Below are 16,746 nucleotides of genomic sequence, written 5' to 3'. Positions count from 1 at the left end.
TCTCATGACTCATCTCTCTCCATCGCTGCCTGGGCTAAATCTATCCCACTTTTATATCCACAAAAGTGGGTTAGATGTAGCCCACTTTTAGACCATTCATATCCACAAAAGTGGGTTAGATGTAGCCCACTTTTAGACCATTCATTCATCTTCTAACCGCTTCATCCTCTTGAGGGTCGCGGGGGGGCTGGAGCCTATCNCCTAGTCCCCAATCTGCATGTCTTTGGACTGTGGGAGGAAGCCGGAGTGCCCGGAGAGAACCCACGCTGACACGGGGAGAACATGCAAACTCCGCAGAGGGGCTCCTACACCCGGGATTGAACCGGCAATCCTCTTGCTGTGAGGCGACAGTGCTAACCACCACACCACCGTCCAAGCAATAGGACTAAAAGTTAGCTATTTATAGTCTTTACATAGCTGCTTGGTCTAAAAGTGGGCTATATCTAGCCCACTTTTTATGATCACATAAGTGGGCTAGATATAGCCCACTTTTAGACCAAGCAATTTAATTAATTTGTTACATATTTATACATCAAACAACTGTAAATATCTAAGATGTGCAACTGAACTCCATATTGTGCTGAAATAATTTTAAATTGCCATTTCTGGATGGTTCCGAAACTGTCCAGCTATGTCAAGGCTAAATATAGCCCACTTTTATATGATCTATGTCAAGGCTAAATATAGCCCACTTTTATATGATCATATATGATGACATAATGGCAGGGGTGGATAGAGTACTGAAAATCTGTACTCAAGTAAAAGTACAATTACTGCCATAAAAAATTACTCAAGTAGAAGTAAAATTACTATTTGAGAAACCTACTCAAGTAAAAGTAAAAAGTACCTGGTTAATAATTTACTCAAGTACAAGTTACTTTCCGTTTGAATATTTTTTAGGGTGTGTGGACCAGTGCAAAATAATGAAAAAACAGCACTTGATAAAACTTTTTTTAATGAAGCAGGTACCAATCTTCCACTCTCCATCTCCTTCACTCTACCCCTCTTTTCCTCACCTAACCTCTTCTTTCTCCATTTCCCTATCTGTAATTTGAGTGGATGACCTTGCTTTAAAAACAGAAATGACATCCCAACTTCGTTGTCTTTTCTACGTCCTTTTTGCTGTGAACAAAATAAATAAAATCCAATAAAATAAATAAGAAACCATTCAATATATGGCAAACAATAGCACTATAATGTTCCCAAGTTCCATCTTTACATGTTGCCAAAATGTGTTTGTAAAGGTATAACAGGTCCTTGTAGGTCTTTCCTGCCAGATCACCAGGTGTCAGGTGGACTAGGCTATTTTACAAATGACCATAACAGTAACAAAATGAAAATCCCATCTCTCCCTTGTTTTGTAAGAAATATGTCCTAAACTGGGATTATATGTGCATAAATCTCTAACATGCTAACTTAGTTGGCTCTTTTCAAACAAAAAGAAGCTCTTCATTTCGACCTGGCTCTGGCCATTTTTTTCATGTACACGGGTTTCACCGCTGGCTGGTGCTATTAAAGCCCCAGTTATCCGAAATGGCCATTTAACCAACAGTTACAGGCCGCCACACCGAAATATCACCATTCTGACGGTCGGCCATCCCGAATTCTGGTCCCTGAGTCCTGACTAGGCTACCTGTTTTTCAGCGAACTCCTCTGGTAATTTTATTAAAAGGTATGGCATAGAGGTCCACAGTAACTTATTATTATTATTACTATTATTATTATTATTATTATTATTGGGTCTTATAAGAGTGGGCTACAATGAGTACCAGCCATCAAATCACAGCATCCGTGGTGAGAGGACACGGACTGTGTGCGTTTTTACGCGCGCGGGTCAAGGCGATCATGGATATTTGATGTGGGAACGATGTAGCCAGATGTATTACCTGTTTTAGATACGTGGCTGTCTGTCCGTCCGTCCGTTCGTCCGTCCATCCATAGCACGAGTCATGTGCGCCACTTCACCACCGACACGTGCGTAAAAGCGCACCCCTCCTTGAGGCAATGAATGAGGAAATAATCGCCTGGGCGTTTAATCGGACCGGCGGAGGAAATAATCGCCTGGGCGTTTAATCGGACCGGCGTTTAATACGCAAAATGGGGTCAAACCCCCAGCGGCTATTAGGTGTGCCCAGTGGCTATTTGCCACCGGGCGACTATTTGGAAATATACGGTAGTTGTAACGAAGGTAAATGGCAAATATAGTGAAGTAAAAAGCAGATTACTGTCTCAAAAATATACTTGAGTAAGAGTAGAAGTACAGTTTTAAAAAAGGAACTTAAAAAGTACTCGTTCCTCAAAAAACTACTTTTTTACTCACGTGCGTTACTTGTAACACGTTACTTCCCACCCCTGCATAATGGGAAAGATATAGCCCGCTTTAAGACCAAGCTTGGTGTAAAAGTGGGTTATATCTAGCCTTTACATAGCCACTTGGTCTAAAAGAGGGCACTATCTAGCCCACTTTTTTATGATATGATCATCTTTAAAACATTTTTAAAACAAATGATACACTGCCATATGGTTGACATCCCAGTATTATTTTTTAAACAACAGCATGTATTTCTGTATTTTCGTCAGTAGGGGGTAGTAACACGCCATAGATCAGTCAACATTGCATAAACACACTGTGCATGCCTCAATTGTTCCTGTGGTCTGGTTGAGACTGGTTGAGACCACAGTTTGCAAAGTTGGAAAGGTCAAGTTGGAGAAAGGAAAGAGTTTTATTGTCACAGTAAAGACAGCGGTGAGGACGGCGAAGGAGAAGAAGACGAAGAAGAAGTAGCAATTTTGATTAGGTGTTCTTTGCTTTTGATATTTATCTTGGGTGTTGCAGCTAACTAAGCTAACAGGGCCTTAGCTAATTTAGGGTTAGCGGTCTGTGGCCGTGGCTAAATTTTGAAGTAAATGAGTGGGGTTTATGAGTGGGGTTTGACACAGAGAGTCTATCTGGGGATTTTGATTAATGTTACTGACACGGTCAAATATTTTTTCTGCGGCCTTTGTTTCGGTTTGTGTCGTATTGGATGTGAAAACCTAACGCTAAAGTTGGAAGCGTTGGAAGTTGGAACTAGCTGGAAGCTAGTTTGCTTGCAAGAAAAAAAGTTTGCGGTCCTGGGGGAGATTATATGCACTGTACACGTAGTGTTGCACGCTATACTGGTACCAACGGTAGACCACGGTACTTAAACACCATGGTACATATGATACCATCATGTTGGAGAACCGTAGTACTACGGTACCTCACGGCACCACTACTACTGTGGGATAAGTTCAAAGTCCATTCGCAAGAGGGTGAGTGTCCATGCGCCGTCCAATAACGGCATGCGCTGGCCACCTGGCACTCAATATTCTGCTGCAGTGGTTTGTTTTCCAGTGACATTTCAGGTATTAGCTGAGCTATTGAGTATCTTTAAGCCCTTAAAATTATTATTAATTTATTTTTACTTGTAGGCTAGATTTGTTTATATATGCTACAGTGATTTGTTTTCCACAAAGCTCTAAGGTGCGAGCATTTTACTCGCATTTGCGACTAAAAATAGTTTTGTGCGAGCAAAAGAAATTATTCAGGAGCATGCTGTGCAAGTACAGATTTCAACCAGCAGCAGAAATGAAAGACGAATCCTGCCGGTTGTGGGTTGAACTGGGGTCACAGACAGGAATATGGTGGAGCGCTATGGTCACCGCAAGATAGCGCGGTTTACCGGCAACCGAGAAGCCCGGCTCCAGGTGAATAAGTTGGTGTCATGACTGCCCAGTAGTACCTGAACAGCCGAGCCGTGGCGGCACACAGGTATGTGACGTGTCAGAGGAGAAACAAGTCATTCACATTTCCACAAACCTCACTGCACTTTAGGGACTGTTCTTAACTTGTCAGAGGAGGAGGGTGGCTGGCTGATTTTTGGTTGATTTTTATTTTATTTATTTTGATCCCCCCCCTGTGTTAATCCAGACTGAGGAGCACTTCCTGGAAGTTGAGAAACGATTAGAAGAACCCTTGTTCCGAACGGCAATGGTAATTTCAATAAGGAAAAGTGCTATAAATACTTTTATTACCGAATGTGAAAATAAATGTAACTTTATTATTTATAATGTCATGCAGATCTCCCGGCTGTCTCATGTTGGAGGGAAGGATGTGCAGAACTGCACCAAAAGAATCCTGGACAGGTACAAGTACTGATGAAAGGATAATTTTATAATTTTGAAACCTGACTTCCTATCATACAGTCTAATAATGAGGACACGGATCACTTTTTAAATTGGGAAAGATGTAGTTAGATCTTAACAGTAGTAGCTTCATTGCAGGTTGCTGAGTGTTAAATTAATAACTTTCTTTGTTGGTACAGACTCTTCTCAAACAGGGTAATGGCCATCTTTAATATGAAAGGAGAGTAACTTGGGAAAGAGAGGTTTTGGGAAGACAGCCCTCCATACTGTCATCAAGGGTATGTAAAAAGAGTAATGTTGCCTAGGAGACTTGAAATGAAAATGAATGGATCATGTTAGAGATGTACATTTGTTTATATGGCTTATGTAGTGAAACCTATGAATCCTGTCAATACATTTCTGGGCCAACATCCCACACCAGAAAGCATCCTTTAAGTGTTTGAGATTTGCTGCCTGCTGCACGCTTTGGCCCCACCCGGATTGTGTCACAATGAACATGCATCATTGACAAGACGTGCAGTGTTAACTGAAACATCTTGTCTATACTTCATCACCTCTGCAATTGCCACTCAATCTAAAAGGTAATTTGTATCTTTATGTTTTCATTTCAGAAGCCGTAACAATGCTATTCGAAGGGGCCACAGAGCAGGACATCAATAAAGCCATGGCTGATCATTTTAAACAGGCTCCGGCTCGAAGTGGTGGTGGAGGATACAAAAAGAAAACCTCCGCAATAAGAGGCGATGATCTCTGTTAACCATCTGTCTCATTGTTAATGTTTGAGTTTGGCAGCAGGTTACTATTAATTGGGAATCATGTTGTTTTGTGTTGTTTCCCATCATGCCCATTATGCCCTTCTTTTAAAAATAAAATTTACATGAGGGCAAAAAGTTAACTACGTGATTGTAAACTTTATTTTTTATCAAATTTTTTTTTGTTATTAATGTAGTTTGTGCGCTTTACTATGTGAACAAGCACTTCTGCACGTTTGTTTTTTACTTAAGTTTAATACTATTTCATAAAAATGTACCAGTAATTTTTTTTGTTTTTGAGCTGCAATGATTAATCGGTTAGTCAACTGACTGAAAATAAAACTGAACTGCTGCTTTATTAAAAAACGTTACTGAAATATTTTACACCTTACAAATTAATCATTTCAGCTTAATTTCTTTCCACCAAATGAAAGAATGTATTGGAAAGACTAAATTTCACTCTTGCCTCTGGTTATCTCCCCAATAGATAATGATGGGATTTTGGACTTAATTATGCCTTAAAACAAACATCTTCCCTAAGTTTTGAAAATCTTTTCAGTTACAAGTTCAATGGCCCATTTAGCATGAAAGAGTGTTAGCAATTACTATTAATAGTCCTTCCATTGAATGTTTGGTGGAGTATGTAAAACACAAGAAAAGCATGATATTACTGTTTCACTGTTAATTTGTTCACAAGATCCATTAAGACACCAAAGTAATAAGTAGAAATGACAATAGTACTAATAACATATAAAAAATACATATTTCTCATGGACTACTGTACCAACACAGCTACCTTTTTGAAACCAGTGTAGAAATGACCAGTCTAAACATTCTGTTAAAGGCCTATTGCATCCAGGTAAGGACTGTTTGGGGAAGATTCTTCTGGTCAAAGCTGCCCAGGTAAAATTGTTGTCCCTTCAATTTTTGTAAACTTTGAACAAGCTATGACCTGCATTTTGTTTTGGCAGGCTGTTAGGCTACACGAAAGCTTGATATGTGTCTTTGGAAGATATTAATAAATACTTTCTAAAATTGAGATGGCCGTCTAAAAAGCGTCTATTAACCGTGAAGGCTAAAATAAGTTTAAATTTGGTGCAAAAGTGAAAGAATAGTAGCCGTTTAAATCTCACCTAGCCGTTTTATCAACACCATTTCAACGGGTAGGCTAGATGTTTAAATATATAGCCTACATTTAGATGACGTTGAAAAAACGGCTAGGTGAGATTTAGACGGCTACTATTCTTGAATAGTAGCCGTCTAAATAGATGTCTATTAACCGTCTAGGCTAAAACAAGTTTAAATTTGCTGCAAAAGTGAAAGAATAGTAGCCGTCTAAGCCGTTTTTCAACGTCATCTAAACGTATATATTTAAACATAATGCCAGTTGAAATGACGTTGAAAAAACGACTGGGTGAAATTTAGACGGCTACTATTCTATCACTTTTGCACCAAATTTAAACTTATTTTAGTCTAGACGGCTACGCACCATTTAGATGTCTTTTAGACTTATATTAGACGGGAAATTGCTCAGTGGGAGAGATAGCTGCTCTGATGGCAGAGTTGTCGGAGCTCCTGGAAAAAGGGGCTATTTCCCGAGTTGCCCCAGCGAGGAGAACGAGGGTTATTACTGCCGTTACTTCCTAGTGCCGAAGAAAACAAGCGGAATGACACCGGTTCTCGAGCTATCTCTCTTCAACAAAACCACAATGGACCTGGGAGTGCATCTGGATTCCTCCATCATGAGAGCGAAACTGTCTCCACCCAGGTTAAAAACACTCAGCTCTCTCCTGTCACGCATCGCACCTCGCAAGGTGGTAACGGCTCTGTCTGTGATGCGCCTGCTGGGCATGATGTCAGCCAGTCATGTGGTGGTTCCTCTGGGTCTTCTTCACATGAGAAAAATTCAGAGGTGGTTCAGCTGTCTCCGCCTCGATCCGATACGTCACAAAAGACGCATGATAACTGTTCCTCCCTCCCTGCAGTCGGACCTGACACATTGGAAAACCCCTCGTGTTCTGTTAGCGGGGGTTCCCCTCGGGAGAGCTACGTCACACATCTCAGTGTTCACAGACGCATCTCTCTTTGGGTGGGGAGGAATGTGTCTGTCTCATGTGGTAGGAGGGAAATGGCCAGAGCCACCATCCCTCCACATAAACTGCCTGGAGCTGTCCAGTGCTGAAAGTGCTGAAACACTTTGCTCCACTGTTGAAAGACAAACATGTAGTGGTGAGAACAGACAACATGACAACAGCGGCGTATATAAATCGCCAGGACGGCGTTTGCTCAGCTCAGCTGCTGGAAATAGCCAGACGCCTCCTGCTGTGGTGTCACACGAACCTGCACTCCGTCATAGCAGTTTACATCCCAGGCAAACAGAACCGAGCCCGGACCTGATGTCACGCGGGGGTCCTTCCCAAAACGAGTGGAAGTTGAATCCCACACTCACTCAGATGCTGTGGAACAGGTTCGGGAGAGCAGAGGTGGATCTGTTTGCCTCACGAGAAGACGCACAGTGCGCGCTATGGTTCTCCATGAGCGCACGAGACGACCCTCTGCTGGGAGTGGATGCCTTCTCTCACCAACCGTGGCCCAAAGCTCTACTTTACGCTTTCCCCTCGGTCTCCCTGATTCCTCGCCTTTTAGCGCGCATTCAGGAGGAGAGCTTAACAGCCATTCTGGTGGCCCCGGCCCTCGCATTCGGCTCTGATCCCACATCGTGCCCTCTGCCACAGGTGTTAACTTTTCTCCAGTTGCTAGTAGATAGAAATTTGGCTCTATCTACAGTTAAAACATATGCTGCCGCCATTTCATCCTGTCATGAAGGCTATGGAGAGAGATCCGTTTTTGCGCAACCGCTGGTTAAGCGCTTTTTGAAAGGAGTCAGATGACAGAGNTTGGCACCACAGTGGGATTTACCTCTGGTGCTACGCGCTTTGGGAGAACCTCCCTTCGAGCCTCTGTCACAAATCTCTCTCAGACTACTGTCATTGAAGACAGCGCTTCTCTTAGCCCTGACTTCGGCTAAGAAAGTGAGTGATTTATGTGCGCTCTCAGTCTCCCCGTCTTGTCTCGTTATCAGAGATGACGGGAGCGCAGCTACTCTGAGTCAAAATCATAACCAGCTCTTTTAGGTCGAGAGTTATTTCATTGGAAGGTTTCTTCCCTCCTCCCCACAGGAGTGAGAGAGAAGAAACATCACACCGACTCTGCCCAGTGCGCGCTCTGTTTCATTATGTGACGCGCACAGCGAGCCTCAGACAGACACAGCAGCTGTTTGTACATTACAGAGCATTCACAAGGAAAAGCCCTCACGAAACAGCGCTTAGCCCACTGGCTGTGTGACGCTATCACACAGGCTTATGCTGCAGCGGGAGTGGATCCCCCGCCGGGTATTCGTGCGCACGAGGGCTTTGTCCTCTTCCACAGCTCTCCTCAGAGGGATGGCAGTGGCAGATATTTGTGCGGCAGCATCATGGGCTTCTCCGTGTCCTTTTATTCGGTTCTACTTACGTGACATGTCTGAGTCCTCCCTGTCTCACTCAGTGTTGAACGTGCTCAACGTTCAGTGACACACTGTCAGCTCTGAGCGCGTTACGCACATACAGTCATCTGGTAGAGAGACATTATATGTGCTATAAACTGGCATATATGTTCAATCTCTCTTTAAACTTATGTGTACGAGCCTCTGCACTGCCACAATGCGTAATGGTCGTCCCTGCCTGCTCTCCCAACAGTTCACTGTGTGTTAAATGCGCACGTATCCGCCATGTGTATCCTCCTTCGCTCACGTCATCATGGATTAGTGAGCCGTTTCGCCCTCTCATCACCTGCTCTGCTCGCGTTTGAGACTTTTTACAGTGCGTAATTGTCGTCCCCACTCTCCACAGCAGCAGGTGTGCCAGGTGAATGAGTGTGATGTTTTTCACTCTGATCATTCACACAGGGCGAGAGCAGAGGGGAAACACAGCATGGCTTATGTCTTCTTGTTTTATTGTGCTCTGCACTAATGGGTTGTGAACTGGTGTGTGTTTAAGTGCTTGTGGACTGTGGTGGCACAGTGGGGCATTGACCACATCAGCTTCGCCCTTAACCCAATAGCGACAGCTACGCCTACACTCATAGAATCTGGGGTTAACATAACGAGCGTTACTGCCAGACCAACCAGAAAAGAGGCGTAAACACAGCAGCAGAGGGCGGCCCAGCCTGAATTTTGGCGGACCTTTTGAAAGGATTTCCAGCCAATAAGCAACGGAGTCTCGGGCGGTGGGTCGCTTCTTCAGGCGGTGCTGAGCCCGTCGCATCCGCGGAGAGAGAGCTTAAATTGTCTGCTGTTGCTCCACAAACCACAACGGCTCTTTCAAGAGCCATCTCACCCCCCACTCAAGAGCTCACTCCTCTACTCACAACACACGTTTAATGTCAATAACAACAGATCAATGATAATAATAATAATAATAATAATAATAATATTATTCATCATAATATTATTCATCATAATCATCATCTTCCTCTACAGCCTAAATGCTTATATTTTGCAAGTGTCTTCCAGATATCCGTTAATGAAATCCAACATGTTCACTTATTTTGTTTTTGTTTGATTCATTTATTTTTCTGTCCCAGTAATCAATTCAGACTAGGAGGGAAATGTACTTACATTCATCATCCTCTTAAAATAAATTGGAATAAGACCACAGCTAAATATAGTAATAGAGTAAATTAATGTAGCCTATATTGACCCCACTTCTCACTGATATCAGCACTTCATAGATTAGATTTAGTATTTGTGACACAATTCTTGATGACACAGTCAGAATTTCAGTCAACTTTGTTTTTTTAATTATGGAAATATCCAGACTGTCAAAACTTGATGTCACACTTTGATAAGTTTAATGTACTTAATAAATTGTGTATTTATTATTGTTGTAACTACATGCTTGAATGTACTTATTGTAGCCTAAGTCTCTCTAAGAGCCATAATAAGTGTCCACCCTGGTAGACAGTTATTCTGTGAATATTTCAGATTTTTTCTTTTTAAAGATACCAGCTCATTATTTTAAGGTACTAAAACATATTAATAAAAAAAAGAAAAAAGAATATCCTCATAACTTCTACAAAGAAATCACAGTGGTGGAAATGGGTTTCCATAGTATGTTAAAAACTGTTTCATGGTGTTAACATGACACACAGTAATCTTCATGTATTCACAAAAGCATGCAGCTTTGCAATGTTTTTCACATGGACTAATTAAGTCTTTAATGGTTTTCATAATTATAAACATTTTGATTATAATAACTATGTATCATGGCAGTGATTTTTTTAAAAATTTTGCTTCTTGCCTTTACTTCTACAGAAGATGAAAACTTACTTTTTTGTTTGTTTTTCTTTTTAGTCTCCCATTTGGTTTTATTTTTTCTTCATGTAATTTTCATCTGATAATTTTGCTTTAGAATTCAATTTAAATGACTTTAAGTGTGAACATTTCTTCTTTGTTTTAAAGCTCTCACAAACCCATTGCTACACCCACACAGTAGAAACTTGGAGGTTTGGGACAGACAAGATGAAACTTCATCATGCTTATCAGATTTAACCATGTTGTGACTTTCTGAGCTCCAAGAATTTTTACTCTGACTGAAAGCACAAATATGGAGCTACACTAAAAGCTCATACACATCATACAATATGCACACACAGCTGGGTGGTAATGGGAGGCTTCTATTGGCTCACAGATTTTAGATATAAAGATATTATCAAAATATTTCATCGTAACATTTTAGAAAGACTTACAAACGTTTGAATGAGGATACTTTTGAGAGGAACATTTCACATTTTGTTTTCCCATGATTCAAAAAGGGAGGTTTTATTTATTTAGCCTATTTTTTAAAGTAGGTCCTAATTTATTTTTTGTTACTTTACCTACTTATGTTATAATGAGTTGTCATGAAATATTGGTAATGTATATCACTACAAACCACAAATACCTTGCATGTGTACGCTTCATATAATATATAAGCAGACGTTGTTATCTGGAGGTGTAGGAGATGGTGGATGGCATGACACTTTAGCAAGACGCCCATCAAGCTACAGACCACCACCAACAAACTAAAAAAAACAACACAAAGCTATCAAATGTGAGAAGATATGTTTATTCTAGTTTTTGTTTTAGAGTCCAAACAGCTTAGGTGGATGATGTGAGGATTTAAAATCCTCTACAGATCAGAAAGAGAAGCTTTTGAACAGATGTTAACTAATGTATTCCTTCCTGTGTAATTTGAAAAGGAATGGCATTTATTATATTATTTATATCAGGGTATATATCATTTATTATTTAAATAGCTTAATAACTTCATATTTAACCCAACGCCGACTATTTCTTTTAACTTTTTAAATAACACGATTTTCTTTCTTCTTTCTCCCCTCACCCACCCACTGTATTGTTCAGGAGCTGACCAATCCTGTGTGCGCCACCGCACAGTCTTATTTGCATCACGGGAATACAAGTTGACCGCTCTGCAGTATTACATTTCATTCGTTTTGGAAAGAACGCACCGTCCTGATCATGCCTGAAACCACCGTGAAAGCGCCCAAGAAGGGCTCAAAGAAAGCCGTGTCTAAGAGCGTCAGCAAGACCGGCAAGAAGAGGAGGAGGACCAGGAAGGAGAGCTACGCCATCTACGTGTACAAGGTGCTGAAGCAGGTCCACCCCGACACCGGCATCTCGTCCAAGGCCATGGGCATCATGAACTCGTTTGTGAGCGACATCTTTGAGCGCATCGCCGGTGAGGCCTCCCGTCTGGCTCACTACAACAAGCGCTCCACCATCACTTCCAGGGAGATCCAGACCGCCGTCCGCCTACTGCTGCCCGGTGAGCTGGCCAAGCACGCCGTGTCTGAGGGCACCAAGGCCGTCACCAAGTACACCAGCTCCAAGTAAACAGTCTTGTTGCCTCTGAGACTAAACCAACGGCTCTTTTAAGAGCCACCCACTTTATCTGAAGATATTCCATAAATGAATACTATAAGTTATGTTATTGACTAGACGTTTGCGACCAAAACAATGTTCAAAAACCACAGAAAAATGAGGTATAACATAAGCAGCAGGTTTTATTTCCATATTTATCAATTCTGTGTATTGTCATTGACCCCAATATGTACGATATTTAATTACTACTTTTTTTTATTTCATATCCTGTTCTGCACTTCTGTTAGAAGTCTTTTGTTGTCTTTCTGCCTGTCATCTATGCAACATCAATAAAGTAAAGACTTTAAAAAAAGTAAAAAAAAAAAATCTAATGCTTCACCTTGTATCTTTCGATGGAGAGAAATCTACAAACTTAGACACATCAACATTAAACATCCATCCTAATTTCCTCATGTGAACATACGTTCAGCCCTCATTGTCCACCTCTCCCAAATCACACACGACACAATCTGTTTTCCTCCCGATTATACTTTGATTAACCAACTTTTTGCCACAGAGGCTCAGTTTTACAGTTGATTCTTAACTCTGTAGTTTACATTTGTACATTAGAAACTGTTGGTGGTTGTCAGGTATGAGAGATACAGACGACTTTGTTAAATTTAGCATCTATTTAGCTTACTATAACTTAGTTGATAGAAGATTTAATAAGTGATGGAAACTGATACAGCAGCCAAAAAGATCTACAAAGTAATACAGTTGAAAGAAAAGACTTGCATTAACTGTACAGTTACATATTCTGATAAGTATTATATAGAAAGTATTTCTCTTTTTTGTTTGTTTGTTTTTTCTTCGATGTGAAATACCCAAAAGATTTCAGAGTGATCTGGAATCTCTGTTTTGAAAACTCTAATTCAGTTTACTCTGTTATTATGATGACCCAGATAAAAGTATTCTTAAATATCTAATTGATGTTTTTATTCGAAATGCTAAACTTTTTATTCATAAGCGGAGATGATCAAAGTCACCTCCTGATTTTTTACCTTTTCTCATAGAATTCAAGGCTCCTCTTACATCACCCAGTTTGTTAGGAAAGAAACAGAATACCAAGCTTTTGGAAAATTTTGCAATTTTTCCTCCAAATCCTCTGAATGGATACATTCTTTTTCTGTGAGCTTGTATCTTCTTTTTGTCTCTTTTGTTGTTGTTTGTTTTATTTTATGCAATAGTCTTAAAATGCTGTTATTCATACATTTTGAATATACTCATGTCATACGTTTTTGGTTTTATATGTGGGTCCTGACAATTCATTTTTGTCCTCTGTGGAGGACATTAGTCTAACTCGTATCACTCAAGTATTCTTTATGCTATCCATTTGGGTCAAATTGTGTTCTGAGGAGGAAATCCAGGGCTTTCTAATGATGTAGACATTATGTGGGTGGGGTTAACAGGGAAAACACACACCCTTTTCAAAATGGCTGCCATTACATTTTTCTCATTTTTTGCTGTCAGAGTGGTAACTGATCATTTTCTGGCAAAAGTTATGATTATTTTGTTAATATTTAATTTGTTTCCTTAATATAAGGGTCTTGACTTTAATTTAGAGAGATTTCAGAAATCCAGAGTAATTTCAACCTTTTCAAAATACACCTTTTTTTTAGATATTTTTTGGGGCTTTTTAGCCTTTAATGTAGCCTATAGGACAGACAAGTGTGAAGGGGGGAGAGAGAAAGGGAGTGACATGCAGCAAAGGGCCACGGGCTGGAGTCGAGCCCCGGCCGCTGCAGCAACAGCCTTGTACATGGCACGCCTGCTCTACCACTAAGCCACCAGCGCCCCCAAAATACACCTTTTATTCAATGTCCTCTGTAGAGGACATCGGGACTTAGTACCCCCTGTTTTTTAACCAGTTTCCATGATTCAGCAGGCCGAAGGCTATTAACAAGAATGACCTTTTTTTTCTCATAATTTCTAATACATTTTAAAGGTTAGTCAGTGTGAAAGCAGAAATTTGGCTTGGAGTGAGACTCTGAAGTAATGTGTATGCAAGAATTTGGAGGTTTATTAAAAAATAAGAACACCTTAGGTGAACGTACATTCCCATGCATCTATGGTAGGATACTACCTAAAAGGAGGATTTCGAGAAACTTCTCGCTTTATTTCCTTTAAACAATGACAATTCTTGCTGAGAGTGTATTCACACATACAATAGTATCTATAAAGCTTCACTCCACTGTTCTTTACCCTTCCTAGGCCACCACTCACAATCAAGTTTACCTGGTCTTCGGGGTCCATCACAGAGGGGTCATGGGTCAAACTATGGGGCTCCCCATTACTTCTTATTGCCTGGGCAAGTGTTAAAGACTACATAGCAAGCATTATACCTCATCACATCATAGATAGTGAGGGGTGAGTGCAGTTGGACCACTAGGCCCTTAAACCCAGTGGTACAGAGTACCAATCCTGCACCCTGACTCTAACGTCAGGTCCATTTGTATAGCTATTAAGAATACACTCTACCTTGCTACAGATATCCATCATAGTGTTAAGCACTGAAGACAGCCACGTAATAATTCCAGGGGAGTAAAAGTCCTTTGCAGCTCATACATTTAGAGATAAAGCATAAAATACCCCATGTTCCCATTGTAACTCAGTTGAAACTCATTGACTAACTCTGGAAATTTAAGATCCGACTAAGTCCAGATGTCCTCTACAGAGGACATGTGATAAATAAATATATAAATAAATAAATAATATTTTTGATTTTTTTTTATGCAAAATGTTTCTTTCAAGTCTTATAGCCTACTTAAATTACAGAAAACAAATCTTGATATCAAAACCTTTTTTCTTCTGGGTCCCTTTTATATGTGCTGTTATTAACTACCTGATGTTTTGCACGAGTGATTCACAGTAGAATAGTAATTTCCCGCCTCTACTGTGAAGGTGAAGGGAATAGTAATTTCCCGCCTCTACTGTGAAGGTGAAGGGTTCATCAATGTCCTAGTTTCTATTGTTAGAACAAATGTCTCCGCCCAGCAGAGCTCAACTACGTCCGCAGCAAGGATTTAAATATCCACGTTCACAGCCGTTAACCTTCAGTTTTTCTTCAGAACAAACTAGACTCTGACAAAATGAGTGGTCGCGGCAAAGGAGGAAAAGGACTCGGTAAAGGAGGCGCCAAGCGTCACCGTAAAGTTCTCCGTGATAACATCCAGGGGATCACCAAACCTGCCATCCGCCGCCTGGCCCGCCGTGGTGGAGTGAAGCGTATCTCCGGTCTGATCTACGAGGAGACCCGCGGTGTGTTGAAGGTGTTCCTGGAGAATGTGATCCGTGATGCCGTCACCTACACCGAGCACGCCAAGAGGAAGACTGTGACCGCCATGGATGTGGTGTATGCTCTGAAGAGGCAGGGCCGCACTCTGTACGGCTTCGGAGGTTAAATCACTGACTATTCATTACTGGAAACCAAAGGTCCTTTTAAGGGCCACCCTCTTACTCATCCAGAGAGCAGACTTCCTCTTAAAATCAAATAGTGACACCCTTATATTTAAGTTACAATATAACTAACACTGTTACAATGTCGTTCCATCTCAACTATGTAGCCATTTGATGCAAGATGATCTAACCTAAAGGAAATGCTATCAAAAGATACACAATTCTTCTGAGAAGTAAATTTATCGCTAGTGAGGATGATCTATTTGGAGATAACTGGGGAGATGTGGCTTTTGGATGATCTGGAGGAACTTTAATTTTGCAACGGTTGGTGCATGCAATAAGAGGAAAGTTCTGCAAAAGTCAAGATCATAAATATTAAATGGAAAAATTACAATCAAAATAGTCCAAGAGAAAGATACAAAATATAACACTGTGCATGGAGAGGTTTAATGGTAGTTTGTTGATCTTTTTTGTCTTTAAATACAACTTAATATCCCAATCTGGGATCCTGCCTGTCCAAAATCTAAAGTTAGTTTTGCAACACATGGTTAAAATCTGAGCTCATCTTATTTAACTCTAAAATATTCATATAGTATTCAACTCAACATGTGTACTTTAAAATCCACTACAGTTAAGAATAGAATAAAGCTGGTAAACCATTTTGGATGTTGCCTCATTAATGAACAAATTCTGTCCCTGTAAACAAAAAAAGACAACCAGAAATCAATTTATTACACATTCAGAGTGGTAAAGACAGTAGTTTGGTGGTATTTAGACTGTATTTTCACCATCTTGAGGCTGTTGTATCACTTCTAGCCTACAGAAAAAGTAAGTTTGTTGTTGTTATTATTATTTTTAACTGATTGTGTCATTGATGAGTCTGGGGTTACAGCTGACCTATAACACACTGCAGAAAGGTGTTTTATTTTGTTTATTGCACTGATTTTGGTCACTCTGGATATCTCAATGTGTCACAGGGTCATTTGTGATATAGATGTTTGTAATGGTCCACAGACACTGACACATTGTATGTGTAACATTAGTGTATTAAAATCAAAATACAGATACTTCTTCACCTCAGTATGGTAAATAAAATGCACACAACATGTTGAATTTTGTTTTTCCAGTTACAGTGAATCAACCAGCTCAGACTGCAACAAACCCAAAATGTGTCCGACTGCAAACACTGCACCACAAGTGGACAAAGAGGAATGGGGATGAGAGCATGTATTTGACATATAATCACACACACAGTACATGGCCCTCTGTATGAGGAAGCTGTCCAGGGTGCTTGTGCACACAGACAGGAGGCATTTCTGCTACCAAAAAGGTATTCATTTATTTCTGTCATTAAAAACATGTCCGTTCTGTTACACAGCATGTTTGGAACTGAGTCCATTAAAATCTAGTAACAATAATAATGACATGTTCACGGTCACAGCAGCTCTGATACAAGTCGGACTAAACGGC

The 16,746-nt window shown here is 40.6% G+C and overlaps 2 protein-coding genes across 2 annotated transcripts; both read left to right on the top strand.

Moving 5' to 3' along the window:
* The first annotated feature begins 11,450 nt into the window (after positions 1–11,450).
* On the top strand, positions 11,451–12,200 carry LOC126407865 (histone H2B 1/2-like). Its single transcript, XM_050073126.1, has one exon. It carries the CDS (start codon positions 11,479–11,481, stop codon positions 11,851–11,853), a length of 375 nt encoding a protein of 124 aa, XP_049929083.1. The 5' UTR covers positions 11,451–11,478; the 3' UTR covers positions 11,854–12,200.
* Positions 12,201–14,941: 2,741 nt separating this feature from the next.
* LOC126408084 (histone H4) lies at positions 14,942–15,955 on the top strand. The gene has a single exon (XM_050073449.1). The coding sequence runs from the start codon at positions 14,970–14,972 to the stop codon at positions 15,279–15,281; it is 312 nt and encodes a 103-aa protein (XP_049929406.1). The 5' UTR covers positions 14,942–14,969; the 3' UTR covers positions 15,282–15,955.
* The last annotated feature ends 791 nt before the right edge of the window (positions 15,956–16,746 follow it).

Source organism: Epinephelus moara, chromosome 20 (assembly GCF_006386435.1).
Source record: "Epinephelus moara isolate mb chromosome 20, YSFRI_EMoa_1.0, whole genome shotgun sequence".
In the NCBI taxonomy this organism is placed as follows: Eukaryota; Metazoa; Chordata; class Actinopteri; order Perciformes; family Serranidae; genus Epinephelus; species Epinephelus moara.
This window is presented reverse-complemented; position numbering and strand designations above follow the sequence as displayed.

What these genes read in the sequence shown, in the direction of transcription:
- LOC126407865 (XM_050073126.1), top strand. Translation starts at nt 11,479, where the DNA reads ATGCCTGAAACCACCGTGAAAGCGCCCAAGAAGGGCTCAAAGAAAGCC.
- LOC126408084 (XM_050073449.1), top strand. Translation starts at nt 14,970, where the DNA reads ATGAGTGGTCGCGGCAAAGGAGGAAAAGGACTCGGTAAAGGAGGCGCC.